The 23494-nt window shown below is 44.9% G+C and overlaps 1 protein-coding gene across 2 annotated transcripts in view; it reads left to right on the top strand.

Annotated features, from left to right (window-relative positions):
* The window catches only part of RPL3L (ribosomal protein L3 like), a 134494-nt gene that overhangs the window by 62078 nt on the left and 48922 nt on the right, over positions 1–23494 (top strand). For both annotated transcript variants that reach the window (XM_078664180.1, XM_078664179.1), the window contains exons 5-6: positions 14815–15001; positions 21507–21667. In XM_078664180.1, the coding sequence (XP_078520306.1) occupies positions 14815–15001; positions 21507–21667 (348 nt within the window). The remainder of the gene's footprint in view (positions 1–14814; positions 15002–21506; positions 21668–23494) is intronic.

Here is a 23494-nt window from a genome sequence, read left to right on the forward strand (position 1 = left end):
TAGGGGTAGGATTTCTATTGGAAGTAGGGACTAGGGCGTCCTATGTTATTGGTTGTTGGGAGTAGGGTGGGACTAGGGCTAGGGTTAGACCTTTAATTGGAAGTAGCTATTCAGGGCTTCTGGTGTGAATGGTTGTTGGACCAGTTGTGGGACTAAGAGTAGGGTTAGGCTTTCTATTGGAAGTAGGGACTAGGGCTACCTGTACCATTGGCTGCTTGGACTTGGGTTGGGACTAGTGGTAGGGCTAAGGCCTTTATTGGACGTAGAGATCAGGGTTTTTGAACTGATTGGGTGCTTGGACTAGGGCTAAGATTGGCCGCAAGGTCCTGGTCTCCTATTGGTTCTAGATGTTAGGGCTAGTGTTGTGATTGGATAGTGTTAGGGCTAGGGTTCCCATTGGCTGAAGGGGTCACCTGATTACTAGGGCTACAAAAAAGGCCAGGCTTAGGGTGTCTCAGCCCGGGCGTCGAGGCTAAGGGCGGAGAGGACAAGGGTAGTTGCCTGTTAGAGCCTGTTCGAGACTGGTCGGGAAAAAAAAATCCTTCACTCTTTTATCCCTCCACTATCCTTTTTCAATCAAAATTAACAGACTAACATGTTCACTTCTCAAATTTCATATTCCATATTCAACTATACTAATATACTGCCCAAATAACTGAATAACATATCTACTACTCAAATTACTTCATATTTATACTATACTAATTTTCAACACTAATCCTTTATGGGTTCCGGAGTGGCGTGCTACTCGCCAGAAAAGCGCTTCAACACCCATCAGGGGTAACAAGTGTTATATGAATGCAAATCTTTCTTCCCCTTGTATCCATCCGCTATCCTTCTCACTCCAAGTAACAGACTAATATCCACCAAGGAAATTACCTCATATTTCACCATATTAATTCACCACTAATCCTTTATAGGCTTCCTGAATAGCATGCGTCAACATGCGAGCGATAAATAAATACAAACCTTTGTCCTCCTCTATCCTTCTGCTATCATTCCAAATCCCAATAACTGACTAACCTATCCACCACTTAAAATGTACTTGCATGTTTCACTATACTAATTCAACACTAATCCTCTATGGGTCCCGGAGTAGCGTGCTACCCGCCGAAAAAGCGTTTCGACGCCTCGTCAGGGATAGTAAGCGCTATATAAATGCAATTACAATACAATACAATACAATCAGGCCTTGCTTCCATGTATTATGTATGAATTACCAAGAAAGCCTTCCCACACAAGGCAGTATAAGACTCTTTCAGGACTGTTCCCAGTGTGGCAGACTAATATTTTACACTCTCTTATTATTAAGCTACATTTTTCCTTTGTAAGTTTTAATATCCTTGGCTATGTTCTTCCTTTTTTCTCAGGGAGCTATTACATTTTAAATGAGGAGTAACTCTTCTAAGGGTGCCACTCTCATGTGACTTGATTCTAGACGCTCGCGATCATACCTATAAATGTGTGTGCCACCTAGGCACAGTAGTTAACCTTATACAAATTGACTCTCACATTTAATACTGTGTAAAGGTTACCTCTTTATATTGGTGCATTACTTTATAGAAACAACCACAAACTGCCTGAGCCCTTTTACTTTGTTTGTCTGTTTTGCGCGGGTCCATGGCTACAGGCTTGTATCCCACTGTTATTTGACTCGCAATTTCACTTTATTTTTCCAGTATTTTGCATATTAAAATTGCCTCTATCCGGCTGGATATAGGCACAAATATAGTACTGACTGGGGCTATATTCATTGTAAGTACATCCCTCATTCTCCCAGGGACCACTGTCTCTCATAAATACCTTGGCCCCTGGCAGCCTGCATGCTCCTCTCCTTGGCAACTGATGGATCAGAATTTGCAGGGGTTAAAGTTGAATAATTTGGGAATACAATATAGGTTGCTTTCCATTCTTGTTCCTATGCATTTTAATATGTGGACATAGGTTTTTATTTGTACCCAGGGAGAAATCAGGAGAGAAATATCTACTTTTAATGGAGCGAAGAAAGGTTGCGTCCTTGTCCGGCGACTATTCTCCCAATTTCTGGGTGACTTCCTAAAACATTTAGACACCGAGAAGCAATGGTATGATCTTTGCTCCGGTAAGCACTGTTTGTATGACCTGACCCTAAGATGGCGTCCTTTTGTGAAGTGCGGGGAGCGCTTCTCCTTCCCTTACTGATCTACGTGCTGGAACCCTATGGTCCTGGGCAACTGTCTCAGCTGTGGTGCCTGTTTTCGTAGGGTTTGCACGATATATATGATATGCAGGATCTATCTCATTCCGGTGAGCTTTGCTTGTACCACCCTTGAGTGCAACACCACCTGAACACCTGGCTGAATGATGGCAAGAATTTCCTGCTTTGTAAATATGTATTTATAATTTTCCAAGCCTAATCGCTGTTAAAATGTAATCCTGAGTGAATTTGCAATTTGTATATATATTTATCTCTAACCACTAGTATATGCAGTAGACCTTTGTACGTACTACCATTCCTAAGTGATTTTAGAGTTTATCTGTGTGTATATCTCTTCCTTGAGTGACTTTACAACTTGTACATTTGCAATTCTTTCCCTCCTTTCGCCCAACTTGTACATTTGCAATTCTTTTCCTGTTTATATCTCTTATGTAACTCATGTAATCCAAAGTCCCTATGTAACGCAACTGGTTCTTTTGTAAAGCGCTCTGACACCTTCGGGTAATGTTCGCGCTATATAAAATCGCAATAAATAAATAAATAAAATAAATAAATGGTCAACATATAAACATGCTCCTGGATGCTGATGAAGCTGTTTTGAATTTCACGCTAATGGGGCTACGAAAACAACTAGATGCCTTAAAGCTATACCTCAAGGCTAACAAGATGATTAATGACATCACTAAAATTCACGCAATGTACTGTGGGAGTAAGAAATGTAGTTTTATGTTTTCCAAATGTACCTCATATACGTAATTAGGGCGTATTTGTTATTTAAAAATTGCTTTCATAGAGGAAGAGTAGATTGCTTTCAATAAAGGTATAATGATCATGAATGACTGCCATTTTTATTGGTTATATGGGGTCCTAACTGTTAGCCCACTGCAGAAAACACATTCCCAAACATGGACATCTCTTATTTTATCTAGATTGGCAGGCCTAGTACCAGATTTGGATTGGCAAGGCGGGCAATCAGCCATCAGCCCACAGGCCTCTGGCTTAGGCCAGTTGGTGGGCCTTTTTATTGGTCTACTAAGGACTCCACCACTTGTGCACAACGTGAAAGGCTATTGTTACAGATTTAACACACACGACTCCATGCACAAGTGAAGTCAGGCCAGCGGGCTAATGTCAGAGGCAGAATGAGAATGGGCTGCCCCGGCAGTCTCCAGTCTGCCTGCCCTCTGGATCCCTCCAGGTGTGACAGAGTCTGCAAGGAGCTGCTGATGGGAAGCCATTAGCACTTACTTTGCAGGGGACTGCAGCAGGGGAGAGGACTGGAGCATCAGCTGATGGCGGTTGGGGAGGGCAAGCGGGGGAACTCCTCAATTTATTTTTGTCTTCCTCCACTCCATGCAACAGGCGGATATAAATCAGTCTGTGCTCTTCTCCTCTGTCTGCCAGATATCAATTATTGCAGTCAACAGGGAGAGGTTGTGGCTTAGTTGACTATCAGCCTGATTCATCAAGCCGAAATCGGCTTGCAAAGGGCCAGATTCTGAGAATCTGGCCCTTTGCGAGCGCTATTTTTGCATTTGGGATTCATCATCCCAAATGCAAAAATCGGTAATAGCGATTTCGCTATTTTGCGAGGAATTACATTTAAGGAATCTCTATTTGAGATTCCTTAAATGCAATTCATCATCCATTTAAAAATTGCGAATTCGCAATTTCGGCCCGCTATTTACCGCGAGGTCAAACCTCGTGGTAAATAGCGAAAACTTAGAAAAATGCTTTTAAAAGCATTTTTCTAAGTTGCATGTTGCACACACACAGGTCCTTTGGACATGTGTGTGCGCAACATCTGTTTCAATTTGCATTCAAGGGGTGTTACAGGGTGTCCGTTGGACACCCCTGGCACCCTTTAAATCGCTATCTAATTTGCGATTAGCAAATTGCTAATCGCAAATAAGGAATACTCCCCATTCATTCCTATGGGCCTTGGCCCATAGGAATGACTGGGGAGTTATTACTTATTTGCAAGTCCTTAATAGCGATTCGTTATGAATCGCTATTAGGGGCTCGCAAAACGGGAGAATGATGAATCAGGCTGTATGAAACTGGGAAACCAGGTTCAAGTCCCAGCGTCAGTTCGACATCCTGTGATTCTGGGCAAATCACTTCATCTAAATGAACCAAAAAAGAATAATATGACCTTCAGTAATGTTAGCTGATGCTCATGTAAAGCGCTCCAATGCCTCTGGGCCTAGTTTGTGCTATATAAAACTGCATGTAAGGAAAGGGACACTATTTTTTTTTATTTCTGCATTTACATACTAGCATTATTCCTTTTCTCAGAAGGTACATGTGATGCTAGAAGCAAGTAAAACAACATACACGGAGGTACCTTTCCAGTATTTTGTAAGGCGCGGACATTTACCCAAGGGTGTCAAGGTGCTGGGGCCCGTCTGGAAGATTAAGCAAGCTCTTGCCCAGGGTCACATGATGCTTGGTTAACCTCCCGCCTGCACCAGGGATCGAACCGTGAGCCCCTGTGTTCCAGAGTCAGGCGCCCTAGCCGCTGCGCCACACCTCTTCCTCGAGTTTCACCAGTCTCTGAGCATTGGAGGCCCTCTCTCGAGTACTGCAAAAAAGAAAATTAATATCATAAAATATCATAAAAGCCCAGGGTGAGTGTAATAGGCAATTTAGGTCTGTGCCATATCATGTTTCCCAGTGAACAATAATCAAAACATCCACGGCAAACGTATGGATAAAAAAAACTATTAAAAGTGAGTTTCTAGTACATTTGATAATTCTGTGCTTCTTAAGTAGATTCTATCCATTGGAATGTTAATTTCCAATTTAAGCACTGGCCCTATAAGCTTTAAAATACTTTTATTACCACAGATGTTTGCCATCGTTTTGCTTCATTAACCTAACTAAGCAGTGTATTGCGAAAGGTTGCTATCTGCAAATGTGGGCCACATTTGTTTTGGTTGCCCGGCCCCGGGCCAAATTGTAGCCCGGATCCAACCCTGCCTAATACTGGAGGTGCAATTACATTTTAAGCCGTTCGTAAGACCCCAAGAGAAGCCACGACCATGCCACCATCTATAACTTCAGGGGAACGTACAGAACAGGTTGAAGTTTTCTGCATAAAGTTTTTGGCATCATTGAAAAAGTATAAGGTGAATTCATCAATAGATTATTGGGTGATAGATTTATGTACAAGTTAACCATAAAGTGTTGCCTCTATGAGATGCAGACTTGCTGAGTTATTTATTAAATACAACCTGATGTTAAAATTTGATGCAGTCTCTAAAAGTGTACCCATTTTAGGGCCTTATAAGGTGGTGTCATGTTTCTTAAGACTGATAAGGATAAGGTTAACTGTAGAAGATCAGTGGTGCGTTCCAGTCATTTCATGGACAACATTGGTGTTACAACTTACTCTTCCATACCCCTAGCACTGTGGTGCAAGGCATCTATTGTTTTCTGTTTGAGAGTGTTTTAGATAAATTATACAATTCCAAAGATAATTTATTTAATAAGTCATCCAAGTGTCTCTTTACAGCAATGTGTGGCCTGTTGCATGTGATGGTGTAATGTCATGATTTGTTGACAGGAAGAATGAGGTATTTAAACCTTGGGTTAGTACCACTGCTATTAGAAGAGTACCAAAATCATTTAAAAATATTTTCAACGTAAAAGTTTTTTATATTAGTTGATTTCTTTTGATATTGTGGAGATTAACCCCGAAACTCCATCCAGGGGCTTACATGAAATAACTGGGGACGGTAGCATAAAAATTATTGCTTCGAACCCACCACGACAAACCAAAAGGGAAAGGAAACATGCGAGAAAAAGAAGGAATAAAATCTGCTTAGGTAATTTAGAGAGCTTCTTTTCTCCCAAACTCCGGAACTGGATGATCAGTATTGTCTAGGGATGACCCAAATGGGCCCGAAGTCTCCGGGTACCATTGTGGCCTCATCTCAAGACGTTGCTCACAACAAGGTAGCATCCCTTAAAAATCTAAAGGCATCTTGTTCCACATCTAACGGACCCTCACTGTTACGCAGCTCCCAACCAGAGGGAACATTTAGAGCCCACCATGTCAGCTGAGAGGACACAATATCACCCACGGGGAATCTGCAAGCGAAAGATCGCCTGTTAGAAGAATCCATCATACCACCCCAAAGTGAACATCCCCTCCCGGAACCCCAGTTGCAGGTAGCAACTGTTGGTAGTCAACTAAATTTAAAAAGCGGTGTTGCTCCTTATGAATTTCTTGGATTAAACAACTCTGGTCTGATGCTGCTGTGGATCCCAGAATTTAAATAGAAGGGTTCTCAAGATATATTAAATCTTTCAAACATCCTAAAACTGATCAAAGCTGTGCCGGGCTTGACCCATGTCAAGTCTGATGATATCTTTTCAATTAAGTTCCTGCAGGCAAGAAGACGTCAGCTTGCGAATCCAAAGTTAGTTACCTTCTCATCATCTGTGCTTCCGGCTGTGATTCTGGAAAAGAAAAAGCACCTAAAGGCCTGGGGCATCGAAGTAGCAGCCTATCATGGAGATAGATATCCCCATGTATTGCTTGTAGGGCCATCATTAAGTGATCAACCGGTGCCCTCTGTGTCTGTACTAAGAGGAGCTGGCATAAGGACCTCCCCTGCGGTTTATCGCAAATCAGACTCAGATCTCACTAAAATGTCCGTCAGAGTAACTAACAACATATACGCTGGTCTACCACGAAGACTGGTTACAAGTAATGAGCAACAATCTTCTTGGAGTTGGGTACCACAGGCGTTGTCTCGAGCTGGGAGCAGCCAAGATTGATACGAGGGGAGTGCACCAAAAATGATTCCAAGCGGCCTGGAAGTTTGCTCTGGGAATATTAACGGCTTACAGACAAAACTTTCAGACCCAGATTTCACTGTATTCCTGTGAACCTTTGATATCCTAATGTTTCAGGAAACATGGGCCCAGACGTCTATCCCACTCATTGGCTACAAGGAATACACAAAATTAGCTGAAAGAAGGGCCTGGCAATTTACCTAAATACTAACATAATTATTGAAACAGTGGAAGTATATGTGGACGACCCAAATATGTTGGTAACAAATATGGAAGGTCGGGATAATAACCCTAAAGAATCAATCATCATCACAAATCTGTACATCAATTCAAAGCAAAAAGCGACATCTTCCAAGAGAATAGCAGCTCATCTATCCCAGTTAAAAGACAGCTCAACAAGGCACAATGGTTAGTTTCCGGTGACTTTAACCTCAACCTTTTTCATTTTCCTTTGGAAGAACATAGTGACGTAGTGGGTCCCCTCCCAGAGCAAGCAATGCCATCAATCTTACGGAGGGACAACTCAGGTGAAGAACTCATAAAAGCCTGTGAACTACTGGGCCTGCTGGTTCTAATTGGCCGAAAACTTCTGATATTCCACCTGGTTGGTCAAGGGTTTGTGGTGACACGGTCTCAATTATAGACTATACCCTCGTTTCAATGCCCCTTTACCATCAGGTCTGTGATTATAGGATATGCCATCGCCTGGAAAGCAATCATAACCCCCAGGTCACCAAGTTGAACACATCCCTGCTCAAACTTGAGGCTTTTCGTACGTTGTCGGGAGAAACATACTCAGAAAATCTGAAACGCCTGAAGTGGAGCACTGCCTCCATTAAGTCAGTAGTGCAGGATGAGGTCACAAGTCTACAGGACCTAGCTCAATGTGAGCTCATTCCAATAGCGACCTGGGGGACCTTCACCAATAAAATGACTAAAACCCAAAGTGAGATGAGTCACAAGAAGGAAACTCGACTTGATCATGGCAAATCATTAATTCTGCCCGTTCAAATTCGGAACATGAGAAAGGAAACAGGAAGACTCTTTTGGCAATCACGCCAACATCCAGGAGACCTGGACTTACTACAACAGCTCCATAATGAAAGACAGCTGCTAAAAAAGAGATTTGGAAGTACAAACAAGTAAAACAGGAAACACTATGGGCCCAGTTACAACATGCCTCCGAAATTCACAACTCAAAAAGATTTTGGTATATAATTAATAGGAACGAGCAAGGCCCTGCAGCTGCAAACAATGCCAATATCAGTGAGATAGACTGGGTATATTATTTTAAGCTACACTTCAAGAGTGATTTGACTCATTCCGCCAGTACATTCTGCCCTAATAAAACCACTGTGGTACAGGGGAAAAATTACAGCAGCCGAAGTGGAGATGGTCATCAAAAAGTCCCGGGCCGACTGTGCCCCCCGGCCCAAATGGGCTACCGCAGGCTTTATTCAAACATCCTTCCCAAAAATGGGCTGTTTTCCTAGCATCAATGTTCAATTTTATTTTGGAAAACAATGTTATTCCTGATAGCTGGAGGGGCTCCATCCTTCATCCTATTTTTAAAAAAGGCGTGGCTTGTTCACCTAGCAACTATAGGCTAATAGCCCTGATGGATGTTGAGTTAAAATATTTTTCAACGTTAATACTCCATGATCTGGAATCTTGGTTGTATGGCAATGGAAGAATACCCCTAAATCAAACTGGCTTCCAAAGGGGCCAAGGTACTTCAACCAATCTTATGGCCCTGAGTGTAATCAGGAACAGAGCCAAAGCAACCAGGACACCCCTTTACATGTGCCTGTTGACTTTAAAGCAGCTTTTGATGGTGTCCCCTGGGTCAAATTATGGGCTAAACTTCAGAAATGGGGCATCCCATCGAGCATCCTACAAGCAATCAGGCTAGTATATTCTGACACCTGGGTCAAAATCAAAATCAGAGATGGCTCTTGCGTATCAAGGAAGGTCCAAACATCCTTAGGTGTAAAACAGGGTTGTGTCCTTGCCCCCTTCCTCTTTAACTTATTTTTTGCAGATCTTTTGACTGAGCTTGACGAACAGATGGCCCACTCTATGTTTGTTGGAGTTCAACAAATGTCACATATCCTCTATGCAGATGACCTGGTGTTGTTCAGCAACACGCAAATAGGACTCCAAAGGCTGCTCATTACTCTGGGAGCTTATACTGAAAAGAACGACCTGGAAATACATTTTTCAAAAACAAGTGTGATGGTGGGCAATCGTCCCTTTAAGACCAATCGAAAATGGTTTATTAACGGAAACAAAATTGAGGTCAAACTCTATGTATACCTAGGAGTGAAAGTAGACGCAAATTCCTCCTTTGTTTCCCAGAAGAAGGCGATTAGGGTGAAAGCGCAGGCCCTTAATTATGGTTTCTCTTCACTGGCCAGATCTATTAAAGGTCACGATTTAAAGCCCATGGGATTAGTTCTGAAAGCCAAGCAGTTGCCAACCCTTACATACGGAATGGAGATTATGTTGGGCACTGATGCTCTTTTGTTAGAAAAACTGATGATAAGAGCCTATAAACAAATCTTTAGGCTCCCCAAGTCGGCTTCTCTGGCGCAAATCCGATTAGAATTTCTACTTACAAAACAGACACTCGCTAGGCCGGTGGCGTCTGTAAAGCTTTGTTACAACTTGAGAGCAGCAGCGGAAAACACTCCGGCAAATCTAGTCTGGATCGAAATTAACTTGCAAAGGGGCAGCTGTGCTTACAAGACATGTTTAGAAAACAGTATTACGACGCTTGATCTGGGTGACCTTTGGAATTTTAATATCTCTGGGCAATTATTTAGGAAGCTTGTAAATAAATCTACAAAACTCCAAAGTTGGATGGCAGACAAAGAAACCCTGTCAAAACGTCGCCACGGGTGGCTGGTGTTGAAATCGTATTCCACTCTAAGAGAATCAGCCCTGCTAGCTGCTCCTTATCACCGGAAGATCAAACAGTCGTTCTAGGCCCTAAGATTTGGAGAAATACCCATGCTAGACCTCATGCCAAAATGGAGGATGTTCGGTCAAAGTGAGGACCAGTCCTGCCAGCTATGCCACCAGGGACTTGAATCTCTGCTTCACATTGACTGTGTTTGTCCTGCTTTGATGGTTCCACGAAGAGTACTATTCAAGCGGGAGTTCCTTGAAAGGGGAATTAGGTCCTGCAGGCATGCACTGGTGGTATCCATGAACCCAAACAACACCATGCTGAACATTAGACTGACTCAGTTATTGATCTGTTTTAAGAAAAGGATCAGCTAATAGGATGTGCGATGTGTAATCTGGAGGGGGTCCCTGAATGTAATTCTAAATTGTAATAGCTCGGAAACCTCTAATGTTAACCTAGCACGCACAGAAATTGTGAAGGACGGGCTGCTAGGGACTGAAAATAGTAGTTCCCTATCCCATTAGACTCAGATAACTACTTTATTTATTTCTATATTTTTAATGATGTGAATTCTGTCACAATTGCTTTCAATAGTGGGTCTCACAGTTCATCTGGCACCGTATTCATACTTCCCTTAGTCCCGCTTATAGGCATTTTAACTAGAGTTATTAATTTACTTAAGGGATATTTTAGTTATCTGTGTGGAATGCTTTTTAGACATTAGGGTAATTATTGATTCCTGTCTAGTCACTTTTCATCTAACATAGTGTTTGGTATCCCGACAAAAATCTCTAGGAAGGAAAGTTGAAGAAATCAAAGGGTATGTAGCGTGAAGAGTCGAGATTGTACTTGTTGTATGACATACTAGCTTTTTTATCTATTTTACTTTTTAATCGTTATGTATTTTTTAACTGTGAGATTCCGTTTATGGTTTTAATTGACTAATAAACTAATATTATACTTGTAAACAAAATAGTTAAGAAAATAGTTTTACTCGAATACATCTTTTTAGGCATTAGTAGTTTTGAGTGTATATTATTTTTAAATGTGTGGTTTGTTTTGCATTATCATGTTGCTGAAAATGTTTAGAATGAACTTTGAGTCAAAATAAATAAATAATGTGCCTGGGGTCAGCCTATGTTTTGTTATTACTGCTTTTTCATAAGCACATTTGGCACACTGCACAGTACTGATTTTCGTCGACGTGATGCCATATTACTTTTAATCTCACGATTCAACTTTGTGCAAAATTTATTTCATTGCAAAGATTTTATAGGACTTTACAGAGGTTTTGAAGTTCTTTCAGGGTTATGAACAATTCAGGTGTAAAACTGAAAATGGCTCTTTCTTAGCGCAATGAGTGGACAGTGTAGCTTCTTTTTAGGATGACGCCTACCGGACAGCTCAGAGGTGTCTGGTTGCGAAAGAGTTCTTGGAGACATTCTGAAAGCTTTCCTGGGAATGCATTCTGCCCGTTACTTACCATTGGCTTTGTGGTTTGTAACTCACATGTGCTTGCTTTCTATTTGCTGGCTTTATTTGTTTTGGGCTGTCCAACATGCCTTTGTCCCATCCTTGGAGCATAGCCTGTTTAGCACCTCTTTGACCTGCTTCTTGTATTTTTCCATGATTGCTCACTTTTTGGGAACTCTTTTTTAATTTTTCGTGAGGCACTCCAGGAGAGTACATGAGTTTTCAATTGTCTACTGTATGCTCCTCCTCCTCAACAAAACTTTGCCCCATTAGAGGCCAGGGATCGCAAAGGAAGTGCCAGGAGTAGCAGGGAGCAAGCTAGAGGTCACAGCTGCGAGTCCTGACTACCCCCCAGTGACGTCCATGCATTTTTTGTAATTCTGAAGAGTGGTGGAAATAAATATTTTAATAGTATCAAAAGAAATCAATACATGAGGCGATGATGGTTTCCACACATTATCAATTGTGAACAGAATAGTTGTATCAGTAAAACTGTATGCCTGTCCAAATGTAATGGTCATTTCAATTGACAATGTGTACGCTGTAATGTCAGTGAACTACCACACCATGAGACTCCACTCAATGCCTCCCCTTCTGCAACACTCTATTCCATTGTGCGCCGCTCCAGTCTACGGCACTCTACCCCACTTCACTCAATGCCACTCTACCCAACTCTAAACCCTTCCACTCTACAGCATTCCACTCTACACCACTCCACTTTACACCACTCTGCGCCATTCCACTCTACAACACTGTACTCCACTTTACGGTACTCTATGACATGACATTCCACTACACTCTTCCACTCTCTACTCCTCACTACCCTACACCCCTCCACTCTAGGACACTGTACTATTCCATTTCACTCCACACCACTTCACTCTACACCACTCCCCTCTACTTCACGTAACACTGCGTCACTGTACTCCACTTTACACTGCTTCACTCTACTACACTTTTTATGACACTACTCCACTGTTCTCCACTACACTCTGTGAAACACTACAACACAACAGTCTACTCCACTTTAGGATACTCTGACACTCTAAGCAACTCCACTTTACTCCACTCTATGCCACTCTACTATATGACATTCTACGCCAGTCCACTCTACGTCAGTCCACTGTACACCACTCCACTCTATGCCACTCTACACCACTCCACTTCATGACACTCCACTCTTCACAAGTTCTCTCTTCGACACTTAATTACAACACTGTACTCCACTTTACGGTACTCTATGACATGACATGACACTCCACTCTTCCACTCTCTACTCCTCACTACCCTACGCCCCTCCACTATAGGACACTGTACTATTCCAATTCACTCCACACTACTTCACGCTACACCACTCCCCTCTTCTTCACGTAACACCGCTTCACTCTACTCCACTTTACACTGCTTCACTCTACTCCCTTTTTATGACACTACTCCACTGTTCTCCACTACACTCTGTGAAACACTACAACACAAAAGTCTACTCCACTTTGGGAAACTCTGACACTCTACGCAACTCCACTCTACTTCACTCTATGCCACTCCACTATATGACATTCTACGCCAGTGCACTCTACACCACTCCACTCTATGCCACTCTACACCACTCCACTTCATGACACTCCACTCTTCACCAGTTCACTCTATGACACTTAACTACAACACTGTACTCCACTGTACACCACTCCACTTCACTCCACCCCACGCCACTCCACTGCACTTTACTCTACTCTACCACTTTAATCTACAACACTCACCTCTGCTCTATGACTCTCCACTCCATGACACTTCACTCCACTCTATGACACTCTACTCTACAACACTACTCCTCTCTATGCCACTCCATTCTATGACACTCTACTCCATGTTACACCACTCTACGCCATTCCACTCTATGACTCTCCACTCCTAGCCACTCTACACCATTTCACTCTTCAACACTTCCCTCTACACTCCTCCACTCTACTCTTTGACACTCTACTCCACACCACTCTACAACACTCCTCAACACTCCAGTCTACAACACTCCACCCTCCATATTCTACACCACCCCACTCTACTCCACCTCACCCCACTCTACGGCACTCCCCTCTACGACACTCTATTCCACACAGCTCTACACCACACCACTCCACTCTATGACACACCAATCTATTCCACTTCACTCTACGCCACTCCAATATAGAACATTCTACTCTACTCTATTCCATTCCAGTTTACTCTACGCCACTCAACACCGCTCCACTATATGACACTCAACGACTCGCCACTCTGTGACACTCTACTGCACTCTAAGCTACTCTACTCTGTGCCACTGCACTCCATGACACTTCACTCTATCCAACTCTACTCTAGCATGTTCTATTACCTTCCACTCTATGCCCCTCCACTCTACGACACTCTACACGACTCTACTCTACTTCACTTTACACCACTTCACTTTACACCACTTCACTCTACTCCACTTACGCCACTCCACTCTACTCCTTTCTACTCCACTGTACACCACTCCACTCTACGACACTGTACTCCGCAACACACCTATTCCACTCTATGACGCCACTCTACTCTACTTCTTTCTACCCCACTCAACGCCATTTCATTCTATGCCACTCCACTCTACAGTGCTCTACTCCACTCTGTGCCACTCCACTCTATGTCACTCCACTCTAAGCCACTCCACTTTACAACATTCCTCTTCCCTGTAAGCCCCTCTTTTTCACTCTGTTCCCCTCTACTTCACTCCACTCTATGGCACTCTACTCCACTCTATGCTAATCCACTGTATGCCACTCAACACTTCGCCACTGTTTTCAACACCACTAACGTTTAGCCATGCCGAGCAGCAGCCACGTTGGGATAAAACATGGCTAAAACACATTGGGAAAGCCAATAGCTCTTGCATAGGCAAAACCTAGTGGCTCTGCCAATGTTTGTTTATCAAAGAAGTAGTCAGATGTTCTCTGCATTCCTTTCTTTACAACTATATGCTTATCATTATTGTTTCTCCTGCCTGTGGGGGTGAATGTTTGATTTGTTCTGCATTCCATCCATCATTTGTGTGTCTTTTGTGGGGAATGGGAGAAGGTAGAAAAGTATGTAATGCCCTCTACCTATACGTATGAGGTATGCATATATGTATGAAATGTGTATAACTCAAACCTAGCTGAAAGGCAGTGTACAAAAGATGTATGTCCCAGTGTGACTTGGAAACTACAGACTCATTAAAGGCCCACATCTGCACCAGGTAAAGTACAGGCCATTAGTTATCCAAAGTTAGCCATGGGCTCACTTCCATCACCCACCAAAGATGTTGTTGTTATTGGCATCTGAAAATGCACTTGTAGAGGTGCAAAGAACAGTGCCAGCTCTTGCATTGCCTCCCTACATTTCCAGCTGTATCTGAGGCTCTCTTGTGCCTTTGCAGATGAAGCTGCTCCCACTGCGGCAGAAGAAGGCCCACGTGATGGAGATTCAGGTGAACGGGGGCACTGTGGCCGACAAGGTGGACTGGGCCCACGAGAAGCTAGAGAAGCAGGTCAACGTCAACACCGTCTTCAGCCAGAACGAAATGATAGACGTGATTGGGGTCACGAAAGGCCACGGCTTTAAGGGTATGATATACACGTACATTAAAAAATTGCACAGTTTATGAACCATTCTTGGAGTATAGAGACAATTGTACATGAAGAAACATGACTTAGCCATTCTGCCCATGTGCTTCGAGTCATGCCACTTCTCAGCGATCACATGTCCACATCACAAAAAACTCCATAAGGATCAACAGCCTGATTCATGTACGGGCCGTTTTGCGTGTCCCTAATAGCGATTAATAGCGACTCGCTATAGAGGAAACGCAAAACGGCATTCATGTACTTTTCGGGGAAAAAATAGCGACTCGCACGCGGGCGCTAAAGCCGTTAGCGACCTACAAAAAACGCAGAAAAATCGCTATTCCCGGCTACCTGCGATCGGGATTGCGACTCGCAATCCCGATCGCACGGGATTGCGACTCGCAATCCCGTGCGATCGGGAATGCGAGTCGCATTCTCGCGCGATCGGGAAAACGGGAAGACGCATTCCGAGCACCGTGATGATATCACAACCAGGAAGCAGCCGGTTCCCACCCCCAAACACCACAGTGACGCTATCCTTCGAGTGTGCACGTCGGAAAGCAGACGCTAAACCACCGTTAGCGACTCCAGAAACGCCAGAAATAGCTACCGCCATGTCTGAGGAACCTGTCCCTGGCCCCAGCAACAGCGCTGGACGAAAGCGCAAGCTCAAGTTTTCCGAGCAGGAGCTCGAGAACCTGATTGAAGGGGTGGTGGCCAACCATGACAGGCTGTTTGGCCCCAACTCCAGGAAGGTCCCAGAGCAGGACAAGCGGAGGATCTGGCTGGGGATAGCCTCCAGCGTAAACTCGGTGGGCGTGGCGGACAGGTCGTTGGAGGAGCTGAAGAAGCGCTGGTACGACCTCCGAGGTCGTGCCAAGGAGAGGGTGGCGGAGCGCCTTGGTGAGGCATCGGGCACTGGAGGTGGTGGACCGACTGTCCCACCCAACACACCCCTCGAGGACCAGGTTGAGAACACCTTGGAGAGGGAGGCGTGTGTTGGCGTGACCCCTCTGGACTCCTCCCGCCCCACCCAAGACACCCAAGGTAAGTGGCATGCGACTGCGACCCTGTCCCCTATGACCGTCCCTGACCAAATAGGCTCACTCATTGGCCCTTAGTCATGCCTATGTTGTGCATCAGGAAATGCCCTGAAGCATTGTGGGAGATGTAGTATGTCCACAATGTAGTAGTACCACAATGCGGCCAGAAAGGTTCCAAAGTGCGCAAATCCACAGCCAGCCAGGGAATGACACCCAGCATGCATGTAACATCTGCACGTCTGACAGTCACATGCACCTAATGAGTATCCACTTACCCTCACAGGTGGCGATGATAGCAGTGACAGCGAGAGGCTGCAGATTGATGAGGAGGCCCAGGAGGAGGAATCACTACCCGAAACCCAGCCACCAGCCCCTGCCGCTGCACCAACACCAGCAGCCAGGCCCCCCACCGTACCTGCTCCTGCATCTGCCGCTGCACCAACACCAGCAGCCAGGCCCCCCACCGTACCTGCTCCTGCATCTGCCGCTGCACCAACACCAGCAGCCAGGCCCCCCACTGTACCTGCTCCTGCATCTGCCGGCCAACCGGCTGCCAAGGCCAGGCCCCCCACCGTACGTGCTCCTACATCTGCCGGCCAACCGGCTGCCAGAGCCAGGCACCCCACCAATGTGCCTCCAGTTCCTGCCGCACCAGCAACACCAGCTGCTACACCACCTGCAGCTCGTGCAACCAGATCTGGGCCTGCCACAGCCGCAACACAGCGGCCGAACAGCAGGAGGGGCAATGGGCATCTCCATGCCTGCATGAGCGTCGAGCGGCGCATGCTCCGAATCCACCAGCGCCAGTCGCAGCAGCAAGGAGCCATCCAGCTCCAGCTGCATAAAATTGGCCGCAATGTGGCGGGAGTTGGAGAGCGGATGGACCGCATGACGGCGGCCATGGACCGCATGACGGCGGCAATGGAGGACAACACTGCTGCGCTCGTCAAGCACCGCAGTGTTGCAAGCAGGCGCCACCACCAGCTGATGAGCCGGCTGTCGGCCTATAGTAGGTCAAATTATGTGGCAGCAAATGCCACCACCCAGCTGTCGCGGCGCTCTCTCACCCAGCAGCACCAACTGGTCCAGTGCTGCGAGGACATAACCAGGGTGCTGGAGCACCTGACCACCGCCGTGACGGCACTTCATACACCTGTGCTACCGGCCATTGTAGGGGGAGACGATGCCAGTGAGGGTGCCTCCAGCGTGAGCAGCCACTCTGCCACGCAGGTCCCGCCACCTAGGCGCAGCACCAGGGCAACGCCTGGTACAGCTACCCAGGATGAGGATGAGCCTCACAGGCGCCTGGGCATTACGCGCCGGAGGCGCCAATGACATTGTCTGAGGGACACTGCCACAGGCTGACGCTAAGCCTGCCAAGAACCTTCTTCACACTGCAGTATGCAGGAATACTGTAATTTGTAAATAGTTGAAACCATAACCTTTTTCTTGTGAATGGAACAAATACATTTATTTTGCTGCACACATTAGCCTTGTGTAATCATTAAATTTTGCATGCAATTGTGATATGTGGGTTGGGGGAAGAGGGTGGGCTAGAAATTGTTCGCTGTGATGTGGTTGCGACGTCTGTGGCCTTCAGCTGGGTTCTCCCCGCGTGCATGGTGCGCATGTGCTGGTGGCCGGTCGTCCCCCTCAGATTCACTGCCTGAGATGTCAACAGGTATCCGGCGCTTGGTTGCAATGTTATGAAGCATTGCACAGACAGCCACAATGCGGCAGCACGCTGCAGGACTGTAATACATCGCCCCACCTGTCTTGTGCAGAATACGGAACCTGCTCTTGAGCAGGCCGAATGTCCTTTCTATACAGTTCCTTGTCCGGATGTGCGCAACATTGTAGCGCCGTTGCTGAGGTGTGGCAGGGTTGAGGTAAGGGGTCAGGAGGTATTCCCGTAGGGCGTAGCCACTGTCACCTGAATGAGAGGAGCAGATGTTGATTGCCTGTGCAGCGCAGTTACTTCATAGCAATGTGACATGGTCGACAAAGTGTACTTACCAAGTAGGTGTCCTTCCCCAAACTCTCCCCTGAGCAGTCGTGTGTTGGGTCCGCTGTGCCTGAAGATAAAGGAGTCATGGGTACTCCCTGGGTACTGGGCCACAATGTCAGTGATGATGGTCTTGGCATTGCAGACCATCTGTATGTTGAGGGAGTGGTAGGACTTCCTGTTGCGGTACATTTACTCCGTGGCAGCTGGTGGGCAGATGGCGACGTGGGTACAGTCTATGCAGCCGAGGACATGGGGAAAATGGGCGACATTGTAAAATTGTAGTTTTGTCAGGTCCAATTCCTGTTGGCTCGTGGGAAATGTGATGTGGAGGTGGAGCTGGCTGAGCATGGCGTCAACAAAAGTGTGGAGGCAGCGTGACATGGTGGGCTGGGATATCCCCCCAGCAGCGGCTACTATGCCCTGGAAACTGCCGGAGGCCAGGAGGTGCAGGCTGCACAATACCTGCACATGTGTGGGCACAGAATTGTTTCGCCTTGTTGGGTGCTGCATGATGGGGTCGAGTTCTTGTATCAGCCAGGTGATCATTTCCCCATTCAGCCTGTATTTAGCATAAATCTGTTCTCTGGTTTGGCCCAGCAAGGTGACCCGCTGCCGGTAAATCCTTTCCTGCCTCATGCGTCTCCTCCGTGCTGCTCGCTGTAGCCTTCGCCGCCTCACCACCATGTACATCCCAGGCATTGTGGAACGCCTAATGCTGCTGCTGAATGTCCTTATGTGTGATTGGTCAGGCCTGAACCTGTTGGTGATTGGCCAACAGTTTTTCAAATTTTACTTAATCATGGCTTTTATGGTTACCACCTGCTTTGAGTTGTCCTTAAATTGCGCCGCGCAAACGTGCGAATTAGCGCTTTTTCGCTATTGTATTTTTTTCATGAATGCCGATTGAGACAATATTGCGTTTCGCTATTCATTTCGCAGATTCCGTGGTTGGTCGCTATTTCCGTATCGCTAATGCTCGACTACCCGGAGTCTGCGACTATTATAGCGTAATCGCTATTTAAATCGCTATTCTTTTTTTGCGAATTTGCTATTTCGTACTTGAATGCCGATTCCGTGTTTTGCACCCGCAATTGCATTTTCGCAGCCATTGCGGGCGCTATTTCGCTTCATGAATCAGGCTGTAAGTGTAACTTCCACTATTAATGGCTCGACTTTTAATCAGATAGTGCACAGGTTCAAGGACACTGGAGTTTCAAGGACACTCCCCCAATGTATACCTTGGTTGTGTGTGCAGATGGGCAATGGTGGGGTACACAAGAGAGCTGAGACCAGTTGAAGGCCTGGTGAGCTCTTTTCATCCTCTACCTCAAGGAACACTTTTGTCTCTTCATAGCTTATCTACGTGCTTGTTTACCTCTTTTTAAGTTAATTCAAAAGTAATCTTGCAGTTTTAATATTGCCAACTAATTTCCGTAAGAGGGTGGTTTAAAAATAGGGAACCCCACTAACAGTACTGTGAAGCAAGTATTAAATAATTCTTATGATCAACCCCCTTCAGCTCTTCCTCAATCAGGCCAGAAGCTGCATATTTTACTGAGTAACATGTTTGTTCTTGCATTGATTTCAAACAAAAGCCAAGACCAATACCTTGGTCAAATTTCAGTATGGCAGCAAATAGAATGTAGGCAATTGATATGGGGACATATATTGTTCTCAATAAGTGGGCACAAAATTGCAGAAGAGATGGAAGAACCTGGTATTTCTTTGTTCTACTGCCCGCCAGAGCAAACTTGGGGGCAGCAGAACAGCTCATCATCACCTGGACATGTTTGTGTTCTACCACAATATTGAGTGTGGAACATTGTCCTGCAAACAAATATTGACTCCACAATATCGATTGCCACTATATCAAGGTTAGTAGTATGCTTGGGTGTATATATAGATGTGCTTTTCTGACATCTACCTCTGTGTACCCTATGGATGTAAATATTTTCAAGATAAGTAGATGTGGAGTTAATAATTTTAAATCTTCCCTTGCTTCATACCACCACAATAGAGTAGTAGTCATTATCCTGCACTCAGTATTTCTGCAGCACGATAGTTTGGCAGTCGGTATTGTGATATACAACCGGCATGTTGCACAATTGATACAAAGAGCGCTTACTCCTCAATAGTGCTCCCTGGGGAGGAAATGTATTTTCCTAGAAGACCTTGCTATTCTCAGCCGTTCCTGAAATATAGCAATGAACACGAGCCACATGTGGTTCATCAAGCAGCGTGGTGGCACCTTTAAGTCCAGATCTTGTAGAATGTTTTATTGTCTTTATGCATTTATAAAGCGATACCTGCTTCCACCCAGGGAAGCGAGGAGCTGTACATAGTTACATCAAATGCCTACGATCCTCCGAACTTTATCAAATGTGTTAATTCTTTGTATGCTATACTTTGTTAACTGCTTTATTCGTTCTGTGCTCTCATTGTAAAGCGCTCTGATACCCTACCATAGATCTGTTCCGCGCTATATAAAACTCTATAAATAAATAAATAAACAAATGTAAAGCCGAAGCTGCAAAAATTTGGGAGCAACCTGGGGATGGGGGCTAAAATACGTTTTTAAGTTGCAAGAAGTGGATTGGAAAAGAGAAAAGCTCCTCATTGCTTCTGGGTACCCTGCAAAACCCTAACGGGCTACAAGCCAAACAAGTCAAGGGACTGTTTTAAGAAGAAAAATCCTGTTTAGGGAAAAAGGCAGATTTCCAAACTTTATCTAAATGGAAAACTTGTAGACCTAAAGTGGATCTTGATTTGTGTAGAATTTGATATGTTGTTATGTCTGCAGAATATGCTTGGTTAGAAAACTTTGCATGACTGAACTTAGGTGTCAAGCAAACTTTGCATGACTGAACTTAGGTGTATCAAAGTGCTGGCACCCTTTGGTATGTTAAGGTGATCCTACCAATACATATGCTGAAGTGCTGCTACACTTGGGTGCTCATGCACTTTCCTCAACTTGTGCCTGCTATTGATTCTCATCAAGCTTGCCCCTATTCAAACATATCCTAATCGATTGTTCTATGAAGGAGTCAGGGAAAGTTCAGGAGTAGCAACACTACTAGAAGTACCAAAATAGAAGCAGAGGATAAAAATATGGTACCAAGTTGGATAACTTGTGAGTCAAATTCAAATTCAAATCAAATTCATAACGTTGCCAGGCTTGCTACAACATCCTGCTTGGATTACCTATAGTTGAAACTGGAACCAAGTAGTTGGCCAACATCAAAGAGCAAAGGTGGAATGGGTGCTTGAAACTGTGCTGCTACATACAAGAACAGCACGGCAGCATCTCAGCACCTAAGAAGCCATGCAAGTAAGTCGCCAAAGGCAAAAGCCATGTATCCAATAAGCGCATATAGAACTGTGGATGGTTCACAATCTTCGATGGGGAGTAGGTGTGTTGGCGGCTCTAGCCAGCTCATGTTTTCTTCTCTCGCAGGTGTCACTTCACGCTGGCACACCAAGAAACTCCCCAGGAAAACGCATAAAGGGCTACGGAAAGTCGCCTGCATTGGAGCTTGGCATCCTGCCCGAGTATCCTATACCATGGCCCGTGCTGGTCAGAAGGGCTATCACCATCGTACTGAACTCAACAAGAAGGTACAGCACAAAACGCATTTCCAGCAGATGTAGACCACACATAGGCCTAAGTAGGCAGATACAGTACAAGTATATGGGTCAGCAGATGCCAAGAGTAAGAAGGAAACCTAGGGAGCAGTTATGTACCGTACAAGATTCACCAAGTCAGCAGACACGTAGAGTCCAAGAGCCTCTGAATCCGCAGATGTCTAGAGTCTAAGGACCACTAAGTCAAATGATGTATAGAGCAAAATATCACTGGGCAACAATATAGATGCATTTCAAGGACCAGTTGTGTTATAATATGCATAGAGTACAAGTACTGCTCAGTCAGCAATAGTTCAGAGTACATGGCCCAGTCAGGCAGCTGAAATTGAAATTGAAGATTGAAATCCCAGGTACACCGAGTCAGCAGCTGTATGTAAGTGAGTAAGAACATGTTTGTAGTCCATGAGCCAGTAACTTAGCACATGTTTTGAGTCCAAAAGGCACTGGGTCAGCTGATGACAATTGTCCATGAGTCACTGAGTCAGCAGATGTGTACTATTTATTATTCATTGAGGAAGCCGATATCTACAGAGAGTTGCCATTGAGTCAAGAGATGTGCACAGCAGCATGGCCACTGAATCCCTCGATTTGCACAGCAGACGTGCCAATTAGTCTTCAAATAAAAAAGCATATATATTACTCAGCAGCATAGGTGTGCAGCACAAGGGCACCAAGTCAAATATGTGTAAAGTAGAAAAGTCAATAGTTAGCAGATGCATGCACTTTCTCTGAACCAAATGATGCCTCTGAACACTGGTCTTTATAGCCCACATGTCACTCGATGTGCAGACCTGTTCAGGAAGGTCATTGCACCAGCAGACATGCATAGCAAATAGGTCCCTGGGAGAGCAATCATGCAGAGTACAAGGACCACTGAGTCAACAAATGTGAAAAAAACACCACTCTGGCATACATACATGCTGTCATATGGTTTATACTTTCCCAGGTAAAATTGTGCCGTTGTTGGAAAACATAACCATCAGAACTGTACGAGACCAATTCCATGCACACTGTACAGATATGGTGGCCGAAGTCCTGCTAGCTCACAGTGCACCATCTGTACCTCTAACCTTACTGGGTAACAAATGGATGTGCAACCTCAGTAAATGACAACCCTTACTCCCCCAAGGAAATTGCGGTAACAGATCCAGAAACCTTTTGTTTAGTTACTTAGGAATACACACAGAGATACACAAGAAATACACAGTACAATGTTTCAATATTCATTGAAACATTGTGATTCTTGAGTAAAATACATACACTGGAATAATCAATAAATGCAAAGAGAATAATGTGATCAACATTACGAGAATGGTGAAAAAGATAAAGAGTTCAACCATTTTGCTTATTACAGAGAATCTATGTTTGCATACAAGTACTGTAATATTTTGTACTCCTACCTAGCGCATCCTATCCTATCAGGTCTAGGGTGAGTGGATCTGCGAAATCCCTGTAGCGTGATCTAACTCCCCGTTACCTGGGGGTTAGTGTCATCAAGCTGCCTGTCTTGGGGTAGAGTTGCACAGCATCCCTCGCATGAGGTAAACAGGAATCAGCTGAGCTGGAATTTCAGCATGGATCGACCTCTCAGTGCTAGTGAAATGCTCCTCTGTCTAAACAAAGGTTTGATGTCTCATATATAATAACATCCTCCATATTACCATGCCAAAGCCCCAGCCAGGCCGCTACTGCTTTTTCTATTGTGATAGTTCTGTCGCTGAGCGGTCAAAACAAATAACAATATCTTGTGTGATGAACTTAGTTCTTCTACAGAATGTTCAAGGTGCTCTGATAGAGTGC

Source organism: Lissotriton helveticus, chromosome 10, assembly GCF_964261635.1.
Source record: "Lissotriton helveticus chromosome 10, aLisHel1.1, whole genome shotgun sequence".
NCBI lineage: Eukaryota > Metazoa > Chordata > Amphibia > Caudata > Salamandridae > Lissotriton > Lissotriton helveticus.